Consider the following 21,997-nt stretch of genomic DNA (forward strand, 5'->3'; position numbering starts at 1 on the left):
ACAGATCGGCCAATGCGCTCGTTAGTTTGACCAAATTTTGAAAGAAAATGCTCCTATTACGTACCTGAAAAGGTAATTTTTGGCGCGATTGGAGTGTGTTTCAATGGTCTACTTCCGTGTGAGACAGATCGGCCAATGCGCTCGTTAGTTTGACCAAATTTTGAAAGAAAATGCGCCTATTACGTACCTGAAAAGGTAATTTTTGGCGCGATTGGAGTGTGTTTCAATGGTCTACTTCCTTGTGAGACGGATCGGCCAATACGCTCGTTAGTTTGACCAGATTTTGAAAGAAAATGCTCTTATTACATACCTGAAAAGGTAATTTTTGGCGCGATTGGAGTGTGTTTCAATGGTCTACTTCCTTGTGAGACGGATCGGCCAATACGCTCGTTAGTTTGACCAGATTTAGAAAGAAAATGCTCTTATTACATACCTGAAAAGGTAATTTTTGGCGCGATTGGGGTGTGTTTCAATGGTCTACTTTCATGTGAGACGGATCGGCCAATGCGCTCGTTAGTTTGACCAGATTTTGAAAGAAAATGCTCTTATTACATACCTGAAAAGGTAATTTTTGGTGCGATTGGAGTCTGTTTCAATGGTCTACTTCCGAGTGAGACGGATCGGCCAATGCGCTCCTTAGTTTGACCAAATTTTGAAAGAAAATTCTCTTATTACGTACCTGAAAAGGTAAATTTTGGCGCGATTGGAGTGTGTTTCAATGGTCTACTTCCGTGTGAGACAGATCGGCCAATGCGCTCGTTAGTTTGACCAAATTTTGAAAGAAAATGCTCCTATTACGTACCTGAAAAGGTAATTTTTGGCGCGATTGGAGTGTGTTTCAATGGTCTACTTCCGTGTGAGACAGATCGGCCAATGCGCTCGTTAGTTTGACCAAATTTTGAAAGAAAATGCGCCTATTACGTACCTGAAAAGGTAATTTTTGGCGCGATTGGAGTGTGTTTCAATGGTCTACTTCCTTGTGAGACGGATCGGCCAATACGCTCGTTAGTTTGACCAGATTTTGAAAGAAAATGCTCTTATTACATACCTGAAAAGGTAATTTTTGGCGCGATTGGAGTGTGTTTCAATGGTCTACTTCCTTGTGAGACGGATCGGCCAATACGCTCGTTAGTTTGACCAGATTTTGAAAGAAAATGCTCTTATTACATACCTGAAAAGGTAATTTTTGGCGCGATTGGAGTCTGTTTCAATGGTCTACTTTCGTGTGAGACGGATTGGCCAATGCGCTCATGAGTTTGACCAAATTTCGAAATGCTCTTATTACATACCTGAAAAGGTCATTTTTGGCGCGATAGGAGTCTATCCAAAGTATCACTTACTTGGAAAGGTGAATTTTGCGCAACGCAAACGCTTACTTCTGATTGCATTCGTTTTGATTATATTTCATACCTACATGATCCACAGGCCATTTGGCCGTGTGTCACATGGTAACTAAGTACACGAAGACATTTTATAAGGAATTGTTACTTTGGAAGATGAAAATGGCTGCTTATTTGTGTTGCAACAAAGGCTCGTATTTTCACATTTGAGCTGATGTCTTCTAAAATTTTGCCGACGTCTCTTTTTACAACGAATGTGTGCTAGGATACAGTAGTTGGTATCAGTGGTACAATTTAGAAAAGGTCAAGTGACCTCAAATAAAAAAAAAATTGAAAAACCTCTTCAAAGCGTCTCGAAGGCTAGTAAATTGAATACTGGTCAAGTGACACATTTTTAAAGACAATTAGACTGGTTTGATATTAGAACTTACATAAGGTTTTGTAGGTAGATGTAAAATCTCTTAATAATTTCGTTTTGATAGCTCTTCAACGATTACGTGTGTATGAGTGTTAGGTTAAGTAGGAAGTGTGGATTCGGGAATTTTTTCTCAGATTACAAAACCATGATGAAATTTTTTTGATTAATGAATGGTTTAATGTCTAATAGATTTTTTCCTTGGTATTTAGTTATTTTTCATGTTGTAAGTTGACAAACGGCTTTATATATATTAAAGAGTTTGAATCGAAACTCGGTTTCGCTAACACAGATCTGGGCACTTTCATGCTCTGAAATATTGAATAAAATAGAACTGAAGAATGATTGTTATTAATTTGTGAAACAAAAAAATCAGTTCATTTTCATTTCAATTTGATTTTCATATGATTTTCATTTCGCTTTGACGAAGGGCTACCACTTGAAACGTCAGCTTAGAAACTCATAAATTTACGGTGGCCGATTCACACTATCACCTCAGTTGAGAAAACCAAACTAATCGTTATTTTCATTGTTATGTTAAGACACGAAGGATAGAAACTACGAACTTTGATCAACGGCTAATACTGCAAATGCAAAGCGAAAACGTTAAAACCGTTGTATCTTGATCATGTTGGCGTTTCGAAGTTTTGTATGTAATAGCCGATTGTCGACTTGCACATCATTAGAATTTATTAATAGTTATAGGGTCAATAGCTTGTCAGATGTAGTGATCTAAAAATAGGGTGATTCAATAAAGTGTGAAAAATAGCAGATTCCTTCTTGTTCTTATAACTGCACATTTTCAAAAAACCTTTCATGAGCCGTCTCATAGGACTTTCAGGAGGGGCAATAGGTAGATGTGCCACTGAAGCTCTCAGTTACAGGGGTTGAGCGAAAAACGGGGAAGATAAGTCACAAACTTAGTGCAGGAGAGAGACTAACTAACGCGACACTTTTCGCGGTTTGAGATGCAGATGTTTCTCAAAACTTTCTCAAAAACAAGGTATTCGTCTTTCCATATGTTACGAAGAAAGGTGGCGTCTTTTCGAGACCTGATAAACAAGTTTCATGAAAATATATTAACATCTGGGTATATTTAAATGGATGCTGAAAATTCCCTCGCGGTGAAAATATCATTTTTGCCCCTTTTCATCATCCTTTCAGCATGTACGCTGCCCTACACGAGTGCATGAGGAACTTTATCAAAGAACTTAATCAATGCTGATGTTTACGACACCCAGTGCTCGCGTGACTTGATTATGATATGATTGTCGCAAAAGTTTCGTGTAACATATTACAATCATATTGGAAATGACATTTCAGCCCAAAAGCGGAAACCTGTTGAAAAGCTGTAAAACCAAAAGGTACTTGACACTTGACATCAAATTGGTCATTTGCGTCATGTTTGCGTTCGACCTGAGGGTTTTTTTTTTTTTTTTTTTCTTTTTTGTTATTTACTCCTAGTCTACTTCCAAATTACAATAACAACATTACTAACGAAACTTACACTGTTTAAATAATGTAGATAATGAGCATTACTTGCAAATCTAGTAAGCTCTAATAACCAGCTGACCAACCACATACAACACTCTCGCAAACATGCTGTAACTTAACACTCTTAAGTTACTCGCATACCAAAATAACTACTTGCATTACAATCGGTGTGACACTTCAATGCCGAAGTTAAATGTTATAATTTCTGCTTAAAAAGGTACAGAGTGAATCAGCGCCGGATATGGCGACATTTCCAGCTATCACTCTTAGATAAGATTTTAATTTAATTTATTAGACTTAAAGGGATACTCTATGCCTCAGAGGAAGGTTTTTTTAAAAGGTAGTATTTGTCCCATTATATCTGAAAAATGACAAAAACTTTGAAGAATTGAAGATTCAGAGCGAAAAAAAGCGCTCAAAAGCCCAATTTTGCCCTGTTTCGAAGAGCGGAAGTGAAACTCACTTAAAACTGAACAAGTGATTAATGACGTAGAAGTGAGAACTCGTGTGCTTTGCTCATCGGTTCAAACTGAAAACAAGGGAGCAATGGATTAGGACGATTCGCATAGTTATTCTTCGTCGCCGCCTTCTTTTTATGAGAGTGCCGACGAAATTGCTTTAGTGGAGAGTACAGGCACCCAACCATACCTCTTTGAGCCTTATGACAGCGAAGCCAGCTCTGTTACGTTTTCGAATCAGTCCAGCGAGGAGGAGACATTTGAGTGCTTACAAAACACAGACTGGTAAGCTTCAAAGCGTCTCGCGAATTGATTTTTGAACTTGATTATTGTAAACTTTTACAACCTTTAAATTGGAGTATGAATAGAATAAAAGAAATTGATAAAGTTTCCTTGTCACGCAGACTTTTCCTTTCTTTGTGTATTTGGAGTGCATAATAAGCTGGCTGTTTTATAATTTCGGCATGCTAGCAGTGTATGGGAAAATGCTTGAATCGGTGGGTTCTTCAGATGGCATGGTTTCAATATAAATAGCAATATGCCGATGCCTATGAAGGTCCAGATCACAAACAGACAAGGCACATAGCCTAAAGGCAGCTGAAATAACAACGATTCAAAATGATTGATGCTATTACATGTACGATTAACGCAGTAATCATATATGATAATTGATATTATAGTCACTGTGATTCATGCAATTATGTAGTCGAATAAGGAACAGCTTTACCAGTGAAAGCTGATTTATTCTCCCTCTTCATGAATTCTTTATAAGTTTCCTGAAAACCAAACAAAAGGATATTTCAGCATTAATTTGGAATTTTTTTCAGGCAAAGTAAATAAATAGAACAGACTTTAGCTGACCAACTGACAAACATGGAAAATAATTACCCAGTTAGGTGGCGCGTGCCTTGAAATGGTTCATACTAGACATTATAAGAAGAGAGATTTTACTTTTCACTGCGATAACCTTCGATCAGAACTCACAAATAAAATTAATTCAATCGGTATTGAGGGTTAATCTTCCCAACCGGCTTTCTAGAATCATTTTCGGGACTTGGCTAGTTTAGAATTAACCCAAATTTACTATTTCACTTATTCTTCGCGCTAGAAGGATCCCCTTACTCTCAACGATTTTTACTCACACCGTTATGTTAATCGCACTCACAGGGTATTGCCAATTAACAAATGGCGAACGCCATAGCGTGTACTATTGAGTTATGGATGCACGCGGGAGGTTGCTAGGCCCGAAAGAAGCGTACGAGTCGCACGAGGCGCTAGCCGAGTGCGACTCTAGCTTCTCGAGTGCTTAGCAAACCTCCCAAGTGCATTTATTAACTCAATAGTACACGCTATGGCGTTCACCATTTGTTTTATAACATAACATTGATACATTGGAACAAGAGTTCCCTTTTATTTAACAAATCTTACGTGATCAGAAAAAACAAGCGCGCGCGGAAAAATAGTCTTAGCATTTGCTCACGTCAGCAGAATGCACCCATGGGTAAGTAGTAGATGCTGAATTGACCAATCAGAGCGCGCGCTTTGCTTTAGTTATGTTATAACAAGAATTTCGGATGGAAAAACGAATATTAAATTAATCTGAACAGAAGTTATCTTTTGAGAAGCTCTCGCAATTACTGAGATGTTTCAGGAACAAATATTTTTGATCCTGCAACCTGACATGGCCTTTTTGAAATCATCTTTAAAACCCGATTTGGACTGAGTGAAACCTTGCAAATGTTAAAAAAAAAACTTTTTAGTCTCCAAATTATCTGTTGTCAGTGATCCTAAATTGCGCAGAGTTGTAACATGTTTACATTGGACTACAAATAATGATCGTAGCATCATCGCAATGTTTGTCTTTCCTCATACATATAAGTGATCATAAGTGCTCCTTTGTAAACGGCATTGCATTTTGGGTTTGTCTGGTCAAACTTTTATTCTCTTTGCTAATGGTGAGGTCTATCAACGTTTTGCAATTCACTATGTCTCAACGAGCTAGTCTCAATTTACGCACCAAATCGCCGTTTTAAACATCCAATGTGAAATTAGGCCATACATCTTGGTCTTCGAAAACTGATACAAGTAATAACCATCCCCCATCTTGTGTTGGTAGTATTCAAAGTGTATAGCTCACCAATAATCACCAACTATGAGGAAATGCCAGGCCAGGGTAATTGGGAACCATCTTTAAAATGGTTCATGAAATTATAATTTCATTGTATTTCTTTAAAAGCTCAATTTCTCGATTAAACATTTCATTATTATATTCTTTAGTCCTAAGTAAGTGTTCTACAATGTCACTGTAATTACCAGCAAACATCGCATGAGTTCCATTGCGGAAGCTGTCAACAGATTTAAATCTTCAAGAATCGACAGAGAAGTGAACGATAACTCTTCAGTATCTTGAAGGTATTTCATCAAACTAAACCGATTTCAGCATTAGTGGCCATCTAACTCCGGTTCAGGAATTAAACCGCGGCACCAGAAACTAAATGCTGCAGATCATCAAGAATTTAAAATGTTACCATTTTCGATTAAAAACATCTTCAAAGAAGGTGGATGTCGATATTTCATTATTCTATACGGATGTCTTTTGTAGCGCGAGGTGGCGGTTGGTAAAGCCACGGTTAATATGACTCGGTTAAGACGGAACGATCTAGACCGATAGCGCATAACGATACATTGTTCTGAACATGCGGGTACTTACAATTACCTGATTCACTTTCATCAAGATAAAAATCTTTCAGAGCGTTCATCACAGAAATTGCTATTTAAGATAGGTTTTGGCCAATGGAAGGTATAAACTGAACGGTTTTGTCTTTTTCGTTTAGCTCGCGGAGGTGTGAATGTGATGGTAGCGACCCTCCGACCCACCCGAAAACTATGATTATGGAATAGACAACCCCCCGAATGAACGCGGAACTGGACTAAAGGAAAGTAAAAAGTTCCTGTGACTTGTCTACGATTGAATTATGGATACTTACCAGGTTCCTACGAAATTCAAGAAAACGTTAACTCTTACTCCTGAGCAGTGAAATGATGATGATCGATGCACTCAATTGGCGGAAGTAGCATATTAACCACTTAAAAAAAACTTTTCAAAAAGACCTCGTTTTATTATCTTCATACATTTTTACATAACTGTGGGTGTATCTTATATTTTTATTTAGTATATACTAAAACACTGGATAGCGTTGAAGGCGCGCTCTGATTGGCTAGTCAAACTCCGAATATCCTTTGCTATTTACCTCCGAGCAACTCGGGAAAAAATGGCGTCCCGGTTTGCATCCGTGACAAGCGAAGAAATCGCTCAAAATTAACGACGAAGCAGTATACTATCTCACTGTTTTAGTATATACTAAAACAACTATTCACCTCAGTGTCGGTGGTTAGCGGTGGATATTTACCGAGCTGCGAAGCGGCGAGGTAAATATCCACTACTAACCACCTCTACTTCGGTGAATAGTTGTTAAATATTCCAAATTTTTCGACTCTTTTTTACAAAAGGTCTCTCCACATTTTACATTTCTCGTTTTCGTTTTAAATCACTTAAGTTACAACTTATTCACTTTACTTACTTGCCTTACTTATTTACTTTACTTACTTTAATAATACACTTTAGATAGTTTTCTTGCTTTCTTTCCTTATTTACTTTACTTTCCTTACCTGTATCATTTACTTATTTACCTCACCTATTTATTTCACTTACTTACTTCACTTACAAAGAAAAACAACGAGCTACAATCAGTGAATCTGTGCCATCTTCCCTCAGAGATTTTTTGAAGGAAAAAATTGAGCTGCTTGGAATTCGCGTACGTGTACCATCAAGAAATTAAGTTGAAAATGCCACTGACCCCTTCTTTATCATTTTAAAAAAATCACTTCGTAATTGTTGATATGATCATCGTATAACCCTCTATTGTGGACTACCACCTTGCCTGATTCTGAGAACCCAGTCGGCGGAAGCACGTGAGGCTCTGGCAGGTACAACCGTACCGGAGAGATCGATGGGGAGAAACCGAACCAAGAAGCAGTGAAAATTCCGAAACACCGGCGAAATACAGACCAAGTGCCACGACCCAATGGCGGTGATAAATTTCTATACCCTGGTTTATAAAATATTTCCGAGGAGTTTTTAGAAAAAAGTCTTTTGTGCAAATTCTCATGTTCTCGACCTAAACTCTCATGGAAATATAAGAATGGTCATGAAATCCGTCTGGGCCATGATCGTAGCTTTTTTAAACATTGTTGAAATTGCTTTTTTCCCTTCCTCCTTATTTCTTCATGTTTCTGTTTAAGAACAAGTCTCTGTGAGAATCAAACATCTTAGGAAATGAAAATTTTCAACCCCCCTTCAATTTTGCTTGCAGTTAGGCACTCAGGGGGGATGCACAAAAATGCCTTTTTTAAAGGTAACAGCACTCTTGTTGTCATGGTAACAATGGCTGCTTGTTCGCGGCCTGGGGCCTCATTTTCATACAAAAACATCTAAAAAAAACTGGGAGTAAAATGTTTATTTCTCTATCTCAAGCTAAATACAACATTACAGATTGATACTTCTATATAACAATATCATTTGTCTTCTTTAGTGCATTCAATTTTCCCTAGGAGTGAATGTGAACACAACAATAGATCATTTATCTCGGTCCAGTTTCGTGATAACGTACATGTTTATGACAAATGATCGGTGATGGATAGTTTCGCATAGATCAGCCGACTTTAACATGTTTCAAATGGCATACAAGTACAAAAGTGTATCTTCAGAGGATTTCGGACTGCTAAAATTCCCATGAAAGAAAATACAGCACTCGGAATCTGGATGATATGCACACGATTTGAGGTATATGTTTGCAGTTAGGACAAGTAGCCCTCCATGAGGGCCGATCAATTTTTTTTAAAAAGATGACAACCAGAGGCGAGATTTCTCCTCGGGATATTGCTCGTAAGATAACATTATTTTCAAGCCTTGCACGTTTCATTTGTCTGAGACGTTTGTCGTTGACGGCATTATGACATTATGAACATCGTCAAACAATGCAATATCTAATTTTTGAGCTTCGTTCGCAAATTACCCCATGAAAAGTAGAGGTCGGAGCACAAAGATTTTTACATATTTAAAAACTAGAATATTATAACCGACTAGGTGATTATTTTAAGTTCCAGAATCGGTGTACTTTTGGAGAAATTCAGATAAACGTTTTACTTGTTTTACCCTACATGAAAAACGACTGAAACTGTACCGAGATAAATGATCTATTGCTGTGTTCACATTCACTCCCAAGGAAGATTGAATGCATTAATGTGAAGAAAAATGATGTTGCTATATATGGTAGAAGTATCAATATGCAATATTGTATTTAGATTGAGATAGAGAAATAAACATTTTACTCTTTTTTTGGATGTTATTGTGTGAAAATGAGGCCCCAGGCCTCGATCAAGCAGCCGTTGTTACCACGGCAACAAGAGTGTTGCAACCTTTAAAAAGGGTATTTTTGTGCATACCCCTTGAGTGTTTAACAGCATACAAAATTTGAAAGGGGGTTGAAAATTTTCATTTCCCAAGATGTTTAATTCTTACAGAGACTTGTTCTTAAACAGAAATATGAAGAAAGAAAGAGGAAGGAAAAATAGCAATATCAACAATGCTTAAAAAACCTACGATCATGGCCATGTTGAAGTTTAAATTATGATTGTTGGTTTTTACCCTCGGAGTTATGCCTCTTTAATTCAAATAATCTATCTTGTTCTTCAGAAATAGCTTGCTTTACTCCTTGATTCATCGAAAAAAATAAGGTAGCTCTAAACCTACAGAATATATTTTACTTTCTTCAAATACATTGCCAAAAGACGAAAGTTGATGAGCTGATTAAAAATCTGAGAATCATATGGGGTCGCAATATTTTTTCTTTTAGTTATGAGCACATCACGCTTGATTTAAGGATGTCTAAAATCAGAGGATATGGAAACTTCCATGGAAACGTGCTATGTCAAGAAATAACTTCAGCTTGTAATGCTCTAATTAGGCATTCCTTTGGTACTATTGAAAAGGAAAGAAAGAGAAAAGTTGTAGTAGTAATATCCAGTTAATAAGTGAGTTGCTATTTAAAGATAACGAAACCACTCTTAACCGTCCTGAAATTACCTAAAGGAACTGATAACTAGCAAGCTTTCAATAATGTCTAATATGGTATTACTACGTCAGTTTCTGGTATAAATAGGACGTCTCATCTCTTTCTCTTCAGCCGCCATATTCATCTTCCTCAGGGTAAGATTCTTAAACAAAACGACTGCTTTAATATCAGTCATGAATCAAGAACTGAGACAAATGTATAGGTTTGAAATTGTTGAGCTTTCTGAACATTTGACCACAGAGCAATTCAAAAAGCTCTTATTCTGTTGCAAAGATGAGATTCCACAGAGTTCTTCGAGTGGCTTCTCTACAACAGTAGAAATAATTGGGTGCTTGGAGAAGAAGGAAATCGTCTCGGTGGACAAAGTAAGCTTTCTAAAGAAGTTTGTCGACGCGATTGGAAGGAAAGATCTAGTCGCGAGGCTTACCAGATTTGAAATAACAAGAGAGTTGATGATCTACGCTTTGAACAGGCAAGGGTTAGAAACATCTATGAATTCGTCGACCACAAGTCTGGGTCATCACTTAGCCGAAATGGTGGATGTAGTCCAAGATCGAGTTGATCTACCAGAGCAAGGAATGATCAAGTCCCTCCTTGGGTCCGGACAAAATTTTTCCAACATTTTGGAAGGGCTACTGGGCTCAGATACATCCAAAAGCTGGAACAGCCTGGCCTTACGCGTCGCCACTGCGGCGGAAATTGTCTGGTTGGTTATCAGGGAGAAACAACAACAGGAGAATGGTATAAAGAAAGCATTGCATGTCGCCAAAAACCTGGCCAGTTATCTTTGGTCTGAGATGGAAAAACTTAAATTTGGAACCTGGGTGAGTCGAATTTAACGTTAAGTCCTAAACTATTCTCTGCATTTTAGTCTCTGTAATTAAACTATTTTTAGAACATAGCTAGCAGAGTCGCGCAATCAAATTCATTATACGTAAGCGTGCTCAAAATCCCGATAGTGCACGCAGATAGCGTCAGCAAATCCGACTTCGCCAGAAATTTTTTTTTCGGGCGAGCGGCCATTGCTAGTGCGGGGAAAAATAATACATTTCGCGACAATAATGGATACAAACAGAAACTCGGCCTGCTAGTCCGAAAACGAAGACAATGTTTCGACCTTTTCCCATGGTTTCGACCTTTTCCTCATTCTTAAATGAGGCAGAAAAAGAGAAAAACAAAGGAAAAGGAGACTTGGCATCAGCGCCGTCACGATTCGCCTCAACTGATATTGTTGTCCGTTTTTCGCGTCGCATTTGATGCACAATTCCACCTGCTATGTTCTAAAACAATTGGTTCATGCTTTCAGCTGTGCACTATCGAGTTATGGAGCACGTGGGAAGTTTGGAGAGCACTCAAGAAGCTAGAGTTACCCTCGGCTATCGCCTCGGGCAACTCTTACGCTTCTTTCGTGCTCTCGAAACTTCCCGCGTGCTCCATAACTCGATAGTGCACGCTAAAGCATGAACCAATTGTTAAATAGAAGCTTACAAACATTTATCGAAAACGGAACTGGACCCGCTTATGTCAGAGTGACGATGTATCACTAGTTCGCTGTCAGCCAAGGAGCTGTCAGCCGGACAATGAACTTTGTTCAGCACTGAGTGGGTTGAGCGCTTCGTGTACAGAAGATTTTTAACAGACTAAACAAGGTTTTCGTTTCGTTTAAAACAAATCTTCTCTTGATCTATACAGTCACCATTCTCTGAAACCAACGGAAAGCGACCTTATAAAAGAATTTTGACCGAATAAATCAACGTTTCTTTTCAACATTCACTCAGATTATTTTTAAAAGAAACGTAAACATGCAATGCCGTTCAGTATTAATAAGCATATCTTAAATTTTATGTTAATTCTTATCAGTGCAAAGGAGAGGTAACTTTGAACTCCGATTAGGGAGCCTCGTAGGAATCTCGCCAATCTCGCCATTTCTACGTTTTTATCAGTTGTGATTTTTTGCGTTTACTGAATTTGACGCGCTCTTAATAGGATTGCATATAAGGTGACTTACAAAGAATTATGCATGGCTTTGTTATTTCGGTATTTGAAATCGTGAGAGCGAGAAATGATCCTGTCTACTGTAAAAACATCTGCATATTTTTAATCACTTGAGGGTTTTCTAGAGCTCGCGCTCGTGTTCATAATAAGGACACCGGAAATAAATTTAAGGTCAGTCAGCGTTTAAAGAGAGACTAATAAAACAATAATTTCGTGGCAAGGAGGTTCCTCAACAATTTGTGTTACGACTTTTCCAAATAAGTAAGGTGAACTCCAGCGCTGCGAACTGTCTTCAGACAATAAACCTTCAGAATAAATTTTCCAAAACTGCAGAGTAACATATATTGCTTTCACTTCTCTTACTTCAGGAGGAGTTTTGCCAATTTGTCAGGGAACGACACAATGGATACTTTTGCGCGCCAGTTCCTGAACTAGCGCCTGACTTTCCACGCCAGTTAATGTTAAGCTTCATTGGAAAGATGAAGGATACCTTCTTTTACTGAAAAACGAGGATAAGTATTATCCAGTTTAACGTAGTCATTAGTTTGATTTAGCAAATATTGGTGGGACAAAATAAGAAAAGAGTAGATAGAGCGAACTGAAGGAGAACTAATTCATTTTTCTCGCTTTCTCAAAATTCAAACATAATTTGTTGCAAAGGGTCTACAATTTACTTATTGGTCTGGGTCTGGATCTGAGTCTGGTGTGCATGTGAGCAGTACAAATTTACATATTGATCATTTCTATGATTTTATCACCAGATTCACTGAATCGAGAACCAGACTTGTGGTTACACTTTGAGAACCAGATGGCAAACCTGGTGCAACGCCAGTTGTACACACTATACAATTGTAGCTCTAGCTACACAATCTCAAATACTTGACTGCAAAGCAATCACTGATATATATATATCTCACAATCTTTACCTGAAGAAGATGAGTATGGCGGCTCATTTGTGATGCACTAGCAGCTCATGCCATGGTTACGGTAACCACAAGGTAAGTCCTATTTTCATTCAATTAACTAGGCTGGTTTCCATGCTCACTACCAGTCAGACAAAAAGATCAAAATTACCCCAAAACCAATAGGCAAAGACCCAAAACTGACGAAGGAACAAAGTTATTAAGACATTTTGCGCTGCAGTTATAGGTTTAGGCTTCTGAATTTCTCGGATCAAGCACTCTATATCAGAGAAAGGAATAAATCTATCGTAATAGCTGCTTAACTCTCAGATGATACTTAATGGTTATAGTCTAGTGAGAGTGTAGACTCAATGCTTATATAGGTCCTTACACAACTAGTGGGAGAACGTAGTTAAAGGGATTTTTTTGCTTATTTAAGCAAGCTTGTGTGGCAACTTTAGTTGGATTTTCTTCGATATTCTGTGTTGCGATGATAGTTTGGTAAAAGTTGTTCCATCTAACTGAAATAGCAGCAAATAAAAGGCTATAAATTCAAAAATTATGGTTTGCCATTACCTCAGTTTACTATGTCACATTTCACCGGCCAGCTCTAGACGTCTCGGGAACACCTATTGGATTAGATTTTGTAATTTGCAGCAGCATTTCTGATTGGAACATTCCACGTGACTCAGGGTGGATTAATGTCGTCCATAACTGGATTTTAACTCCCGATGTTCAAACTTGTTCGTCAGAGGCAAAGATTGATCTTGGTGCTCTTATATGTATTGTTTATAGTGGCGCTAAGTATTGACATCGTAGGTTTATTATTATCTCGAGGCAAGGTCCTGGGCTTATTATCAGTCTCATCATTATCATGTTATCATTCATTGCCGCATCCGGCGGACGACACCTTTAAGCTCGGTCATCTTTTAAGCTGCGAAAACAAGTTTCCTAAGGTATCTTACACAAGGTATCTAGCGGTTAAAGATCACAGCACTGAAGGATTCAGCGTTCCAAAGAGGGTAGTTTTTGTATAAGGTACATTGATATTTCCACACCAATGATTTTTTTTGATCATCATTATCATCAATATTACTATCATTATCATTGTTATTATTTGGCGTTACGTTTTGTATGCTTTGTCTTGTTTTTGTTTCCTGAGAAATTTTTCGCATAGATTTTTCGTCGAAGTCTCTACCGTGATCACATAAGATTGTGTGGTTGACGTAGAAATTGGAATTTACTACTTACGTCTCTATGGCCCTTGGGACGTTCCTCACTACACCTGTTGCTACTGGAGTCTTAGTATCGGACCATTTCCAGAGGAGCCCATCCATTGTGCTCTATTCCTGCATCCTCCTCTGTTTCTGCATCCTCCTCTGTTCCTGCATCCTCCTCTGTTTCTGCATCCTCCTCTGTTTCTGCATCAATCACTCTTTCTGCGCATTCAAGTGGCTGCATGATCTAGGTTCTCCAACAAGCCACCCCTCATGGTAGCCGACAAGGAAGACAGGTCTGGTTTTGCGTCCTTGCCTTTCAAACACCCAAAGGAATCGTTCAAGGCAGAGTATCTCAAAAATTTAATGGAAAGAACTGAGATGGACGATTTCTCAATATTGTCTGATCTAGAAATGTTTGTTTTAACCATTATAGTATTCTTGGATTTTTGCAGTTGTCCTCAACTCGAGTAGAATAAGAACGTTTTAGCTATTGTTATTTTTATCGAAAAGAAAAAGAATTATCAGTTGAGGGAGGCACATTCAGAAAGAATTTCAATTTCGAGATTCAGGATTGTCCTACGGCAATGCCAGAATCATAAAGGGATTCTTCACTGCTTTCTTTAGATTATAGCTAGTATGCCTTTAGGCCAATTTCAGCCTAAGAAACGTCTTGTTCTAGTAAATAAGCTTCGGTTTATGCTCTTGTTAGGATTATACTTTTTTGTTCTGGTATTCATTTATCTGTGTAAGTGATGTCATCATGAAGGAAACCCTAAAACCCCGAGGGAGGCACCACTGCCTTGGTCGGGGGTACACGCTCCCCAGTTTTCTCCAGCTGCTGTATGGTTTTTAGGGGTTTTCGTGTCCGGCTTTGGTGCTTTTGTCCATTTTTTAACAGAGTTGATATCTGTAAATAGGAAGCTAGATAAAAAAGATCTCAGTTTATTTCATCAAAAAAGGAATTAAACAATTAGAGTATAAAAACATGAAATACAACATACAACCATGTTAATATGTTTAAAAAACCAGTGTAAATAGCAATTAAAAAAAGAGTTTATTTGAATGTTGTCTGTTAAAGCTTTGAGTTTCTAAGTAGCAGTGGAAGTGCAGTGACCAGACGCAACAATAGATTGATTTGAGCACGAGCGCTTTTTTTCCTGTAAGCTCCTTTGAGCCTCAAGGGTAAATAAGCTCGCTTATCACTCTCTTATCATCTAATAATCATATTTTTACCAATGTATATAACAATTACTTACACGCGAATTTTTTATGAATTCTCGAGTTCTTGAGTTTGACTCTTGCTTGGAGTGATAAAGAATGTCATTAGAAAAAAGATGAAGGTGGATAGAAGGAATAATAGAATCGTAGGACTTAAGTCAGGAAGACACGATCATGACAAAAGCCTTGGTTGAATTTTTTGGTAACTGATGTTTTTCCCTCTCAAACCTTTAAGTCTTGTCTTCATTCTTTCAGAATTATCCACCTCATGAGCTAATTCCCCTTGCCCCTCCCCGCCACAGTTTTTCTGATTCCTAAGACATTCGAGGTTTATTCAATTACTTTGTTTTGTAACTGTTAAAAAAATTTTCCCTCAGGAGTAGAATTCATGTTTCAGTCAAAAATTGTAAAGTTATCTGAACTAAGTGAAGGGAACTGAGCAAGAGCTTCACAAAGGTACTGAATACCTTGGAATGCCTAATATGGCATTATTACGTCAGTGTCTGTGATTTAAATAGGGTGCTCGTGTTATGCTTTTTTAGCCGCCGTATTCACCTTTCACAGAAAAAGACCCTTAGCACAAAGTTTTCATCATTGTTGTAAGTCTACACTATTATTACCTATGTTTGAGAATCTAAAGCATTGGTACCGAACTGTACTCGTCAAGATTTCTTAGAATCTGACGAAAGAGGAGAGAAAAGAACTATTATTTTACTGCAAAGACTATGTTCCTAAGAGTTTTTCCAGTGATATCCCCGCAGGCGTTCAAATTTTTGATCGCTTGGAAGACGCAGAAGTGATTTCGTTGGAGCAACTCAACTTCCTGACGGAGTTCGCCCGCGCAATAAACAGGCAAGATCTTGTCACCCAGCTGACTGCATTTGAATTGACAGGAGAACTGGTGTTCTACGCTTTGATAAGGCGAGGTTTTGAGTCCTCTATGAGTTCGTCGACCGCTAGTGTGGGACTCCATTTAGCGAAAATGGTGGATCTTGTCCAAGATCGAGCTGATGTTCCAGCCCAATGATTGATCAAGTCCCTCCTTAATTCCAGATAAAAGCCTCTGATGTTTTTGACGTCATCAGCAGTAAAGCTTTGCCTAATGCCGATGAGACCAAGCCGAACACCTTAGCCTTGCTCGTCGCCATTGCTGCTGAGATTTTCTTGCTGGTGTTTGCTGAGAACCAAAAGTAAGACAATCGTCAGAAGTTTGCGTTGGACATCGCCATCGAGCTGGCTAACCACCTATATCTTAAGGTGGCCAACCTTGGAAACTTGGTGAGTTGAATTTCATGTTCAGTGTTATTCACTGTTTTGTTATTGTTATTGTTATTGAAATATTTTGAGCAACACCTACGCATTCATGTGAAACCGAAAGCGGGACAGAATCGTTATGAAATTGAACCAGTCTTTGAAAAAAAGGAACCATTTAGCTAGTATTTGAGGATAGAATAAACGCACCAATTATCTCGCAACACTAACTAAGAAACATACAAACTCGTAATTCATCGACTAGTTTTCATCAATCGGTCGGTCATCTCAATGAACGCTTCTGAAAGAAACATAAACATTCAAAGCCGAATCTGATTAGGTAATGTTCATGACTATGCGAGATTCGTTTTTAATCGTCCTTGCAAAACGGAACGGTTGTACTGCATGGATTTCTGTTTAGATGCCCTGAACGTACATAGCGATTTCTTTGTGTTTTGTCGCTGAGAAGTAAGATTTCTAAAGTGCGCTGAATTTCGTGCGCTCTAAAGCTTTGGAGTAACGAGAACATAGGGCGAATCGATATGAGAAATCATGCCTAGGTGAGAATTGCCTACTCTGAAACAGTGCGGCGTTTTACCGTACTCCTAGCGGCTCGTCCGGAACCGGTAATCTTGCTCAAAATAAGGATATCGGATATTTTTTATTTTTAGGAGCATTTCCAATTAAAACGACAGTGATACAACTGACAATGCCTTGGGATCCAACGCGGCTGGAAGCTCGGCGGTTCGCGTTACTCAAAAGTTCGGATATAACGCGTTTTGTCATTGGTTGAAAGTGCTTCATCAGAGTGTAGAGTATTAAGCTTAGCTAAAGCTGTCACGCCATCAGCTAATTTTTACTTTGTCCAGCTATTTGAACATTTTTTCTTTCTAATTTTCATGTGAAAAAAAAACTTACGTGTTTTTATGAGGCACAATTCGACTACATCTCGTGTTTCTGCCTACACTTCTTTCGTGCTCTAGCTGCTTCCTGCTTACTTTACAACAGAATAGAGCACAGTCAAGGCTACTCTATTTGAATTCATAAAACTAAGCTAGTGACGAGCGAGGTGAACTGTACTCATCGCTAAGCCTTTTCTTCACGAATTCTGCAAGACTTAAGAAAAACTTAACTAATTTTTAATTCTCATATTGTAGAAAGACTTTTGCCTATTTGTTGGAGAACGACCGTAATCACCATTTCTGCGAGCCTGTCGCCGAACCAGCACTTGAAATGTCATGGCAGTTGGCGTTGACCGACCTGGTAGGCAAGCTGAAGGAGGTTTACTTCAGTCCCTAAAAGTGGTAGATTCTCACAACCGACAAGTAGGTTATCTAACTTGATTAGGTAGTATAATTAAGTCAAGTTTTAGAATAGTTTAAGTAAGTAAGTCAGGGGCAAAAGATGGGTATTATGTTTCAAATTAGAATTTGATATTTGAAATTAGACAAACCTAACTCATCAAGATAAGATACATACTAATATATGCTCTTTTGTTTTCTCAAAAAGCCTGGTTAATTTTTAGAAATGTTTGTTAAGAGAAATTTGAGAATTTATCTATTACACTTAGCCTGAAGCTTGTTTCTGAGAAATTAGAAATCTAGTTCTATTCCATTCATTTCCAATAATTAGAAAGTTGCATAGAGTGGTTAATTGTTTACGACTCAAAAGATAAATTGGAGAAGTCACTGAAGATATCTCACGGTGAAAAGTGAAGATATGTATCATTTATGCCTACAAGAAATTAATTGTGACAATTCTAAGGCAGATTTCAACTCGGGCAGATCGACCCATACTTTCGTCGTGTTTGACCACTGGGTTTCGAAAGAAAATGCTCTTATTACATACCTGAAAAGGTAATTTTTGGCGCGATTGGAATCTGTTTCAATGATCTACTTTCGTTTGAGACGGATCGGCCAATACGCTCGTTAGTTTGGCCAAATTTTGAAAGAAAATGCTCCTATCACGTACCTGAAAAGGTAATTTTTGGCGCGATAGGAGTCTGTTTCAATGGTCTACTTCCGTGTGAGACGGGTCGGCCAATACGCTCGTTTGTTTGACCAGATTTTGAGAGAAAATGCACTTATTACGTACCTGAAAAGGTAAATTTTGGCGCGATTGGAGTGTGTTTCAATGGTCTACTTCCGTGTGAGACAGATCGGCCAATGCGCTCGTTAGTTTGACTAAATTTTGAAAGAAAATGCTCCTATTACGTACCTGAAAAGGTAATTTTTGGCGCGATTGGAGTGTGTTTCAATGGTCTACTTCCGTGTGAGACAGATCGGCCAATGCGCTCGTTAGTTTGACCAAATTTTGAAAGAAAATGCTCCTATTACGTACCTGAAAAGGTAATTTTTGGCGCGATTGGAGTGTGTTTCAATGGTCTACTTCCTTGTGAGACGGATCGGCCAATACGCTCGTTAGTTTGACCAGATTTTGAAAGAAAATGCTCTTATTACGTACCTGAAAAGGTAATTTTTGGCGCGATTGGAGTCTGTTTCAATGGTCTACTTTCGTGTGAGACGGATTGGCCAATGCGCTCATGAGTTTGACCAAATTTCGAAATGCTCTTATTACATACCTGAAAAGGTCATTTTTGGCGCGATAGGAGTCTATCCAAAGTATCACTTACTTGGAAAGGTGAATTTTGCGCAACGCAAACGCTTACTTCTTTCTGATTGCATTCGTTTTGATTATATTTCATACCTGCATGATCCACAGGCCATTTGGCCGTGTGTCACATGGTAACTAAGTACACGAAGACATTTTATAAGGAATTGTTACTTTGGAAGATGAAAATGGCTGCTTATTTGTGTTGCAACAAAGGCTCGTATTTTCACATTTGAGCTGATGTCTTCTAAAATTTTGCCGACGTCTCTTTTTACAACGAATGTGTGCTAGGATACAGTAGTTGGTATCAGTGGTACAATTTAGAAAAGGTCAAGTGACCTCAAATTAAAAAAAAATTGAAAAACCTCTTCAAAGCGTATCGAAGGCTAGTAAATTGAATACTGGTCAAGTGACACATTTTTAAAGACAATTAGACTGGTTTGATATTAGAACTTACATAAGGTTTTGTAGGTAGATGTAAAATCTCTTAATAATTTCGTTTTGATAGCTCTTCAACGATTACGTGTGTATGAGTGTTAGGTTAAGTAGGAAGTCTGGATTCGGGAATTTGTTCTCAGATTACAAAACCATGATGAAATTTTTTTGATTAATGAATGGTTTAATGTCTAATAGATTTTTTCCTTGGTATTTAGTTATTTTTCATGTTGTAAGTTGACAAACGGCTTTATATATATTAAAGAGTTTGAATCGAAACTCGGTTTCGCTAACACAGATCTGGGCACTTTCATGCTCTGAAATATTGAATAAAATAGAACTGAAGAATGATTGTTATTAATTTGTGAAACAAAAAAATCAGTTCATTTTCATTTCAATTTGATTTTCATATGATTTTCATTTCGCTTTGACGAAGGGCTACCACTTGAAACGTCAGCTTAGAAACTCATAAATTTACGGTGGCCGATTCACACTATCACCTCAGTTGAGAAAACCAAACTAATCGTTATTTTCATTGTTATGTTAAGACACGAAGGATAGAAACTACGAACTTTGATCAACGGCTAATACTGCAAATGCAAAGCGAAAACGTTAAAACCGTTGTATCTTGATCATGTTGGCGTTTCGAAGTTTTGTATGTAATAGCCGATAGTCGACTTGCACATCATTAGAATTTATTAATAGTTATAGGGTCAATAGCTTGTCAGATGTAGTGATCTAAAAATAGGGTGATTCAATAAAGTGTGAAAAATAGCAGATTCCTCCTTGTTCTTATAACTGCACATTTTCAAAAAACCTTTCATGAGCCGTCTCATAGGACTTTCAGGAGGGGCAATAGGTAGATGTGCCACTGAAGCTCTCAGTTACAGGGGTTGAGCGAAAAACGGGGAAGATAAGTCACAAACTTAGTGCAGGAGAGAGACTAACTAACGCGACACTTTTCGCGGTTTGAGATGCAGATGTTTCTCAAAACTTTCTCAAAAACAAGGTATTCGTCTTTCCATATGTTACGAAGAAAGGTGGCGTCTTTTCGAGACCTGATAAACAAGTTTCATGAAAATATATTAACGTCAGGGTATATTTAAATGGATGCTGAAAATTCCCTCGCAGTGAAAATATCATTTTTGCCCCTTTTCATCATCCTTTCAGCATGTACGCTGCCCTACACGAGTGCATGAGGAACTTTATCAAAGAACTTAATCAATGCTGATGTTTACGACACCCAGTGCTCGCGTGACTTGATTATGATATGATTGTCGCAAAAGTTTCGTGTAACATATTACAATCATATTGGAAATGACATTTCAGCCCAAAAGCGGAAACCTGTTGAAAAGCTGTAAAACCAAAAGGTACTTGACACTTGACATCAAATTGGTCATTTGCGTCATGTTTGCGTTCGACCTGAGGGTTTTTTTTTTTTTTTTCTTTTTTGTTATTTACTCCTAGTCTACTTCCAAATTACAATAACAACATTACTAACGAAACTTACACTGTTTAAATAATGTAGATAATGAGCATTACTTGCAAATCTAGTAAGCTCTAATAACCAGCTGACCAACCACATACAACACTCTCGCAAACATGCTGTAACTTAACACTCTTAAGTTACTCGCATACCAAAATAACTACTTGCATTACAATCGGTGTGACACTTCAATGCCGAAGTTAAATGTTATAATTTCTGCTTAAAAAGGTACAGAGTGAATCAGCGCCGGATATGGCGACATTTCCAGCTATCACTCTTAGATAAGATTTTAATTTAATTTATTAGACTTAAAGGGATACTCTATGCCTCAGAGGAAGGTTTTTTTAAAAGGTAGTATTTGTCCCATTATATCTGAAAAATGACAAAAACTTTGAAAAATTGAAGATTCAGAGCGAAAAAAAGCGCTCAAAAGCCCAATTTTGCCCTGTTTCGAAGAGCGGAAGTGAAACTCACTTAAAACTGAACTTGTGATTAATGACGTAGAAGTGAGAACTCGTGTGCTTTGCTCTTCGGTTCGAACTGAAAACAAGGGAGCAATGGATTAGGACGATTCGCAAAGTTATTCTTCGTCGCCGCCTTCTTTTTATGAGAGTGCCGACGAAATTGCTTTAGTGGAGAGTACAGGCACCCAACCATACCTCTTTGAGCCTTATGACAGCGAAGCCAGCTCTGTTACGGTTTCGAATCAGTCCAGCGAGGAGGAGACATTTGAGTGCTTACAAAACACAGACTGGTAAGCTTCAAAGCGTCTCGCGAATTGATTTTTGAACTTGATTATTGTAAACTTTTACAACCTTTAAATTGGAGTATGAATATAATAAAAGAAATTGATAAAGTTTCCTTGTCACGCAGACTTTTTCCTTTCTTTGTGTATTTGGAGTGCATAATAAGCTGGCTGTTTTATAATTTCGGCATGCTAGCAGTGTATGGGAAAATTAGCTTAGAACAGCGTCTTATGTTGAAGCCTTACGACACCTTACATCAAAACGTTCACTTAGGTGTAGTTGTGGGAACTGTC

At 38.1% G+C, this 21,997-nt stretch overlaps 1 protein-coding gene and 2 pseudogenes across 3 annotated transcripts in view; all 3 read left to right on the forward strand.

Annotated features, from left to right (window-relative positions):
- Positions 1 to 9,939: 9,939 nt before the first annotated feature.
- Positions 9,940 to 15,021, forward strand: LOC111327019 (uncharacterized). Its single transcript, XM_022931104.2, has 2 exons — positions 9,940 to 10,665; positions 12,205 to 15,021. Exons 1-2 carry the CDS (start codon positions 10,015 to 10,017, stop codon positions 12,337 to 12,339), a joined length of 786 nt encoding a protein of 261 aa, XP_022786839.1. The 5' UTR covers positions 9,940 to 10,014; the 3' UTR covers positions 12,340 to 15,021.
- Positions 15,022 to 15,696: 675 nt separating this feature from the next.
- Positions 15,697 to 17,726, forward strand: LOC148732082 (uncharacterized; annotated as a pseudogene). The gene is made up of 2 exons (XR_015999873.1): positions 15,697 to 16,454; positions 17,585 to 17,726. The product of XR_015999873.1 is annotated as an uncharacterized LOC148732082 (transcript).
- A 3,789-nt stretch (positions 17,727 to 21,515) lies between these two features.
- The window catches only part of LOC111342239 (P2X purinoceptor 7-like), a 1,388-nt pseudogene continuing 906 nt past the window's right edge, over positions 21,516 to 21,997 (forward strand). Inside the window, exons 1-2 of the transcript XR_015999799.1 lie at positions 21,516 to 21,712; positions 21,978 to 21,997. The exon at positions 21,978 to 21,997 is cut by the window's right edge and continues 906 nt beyond it. The product of XR_015999799.1 is annotated as a P2X purinoceptor 7-like (transcript). The remainder of the gene's footprint in view (positions 21,713 to 21,977) is intronic.

This window comes from Stylophora pistillata, chromosome 4 (assembly GCF_964205215.1).
Source record: "Stylophora pistillata chromosome 4, jaStyPist1.2, whole genome shotgun sequence".
In the NCBI taxonomy this organism is placed as follows: Eukaryota; Metazoa; Cnidaria; class Anthozoa; order Scleractinia; family Pocilloporidae; genus Stylophora; species Stylophora pistillata.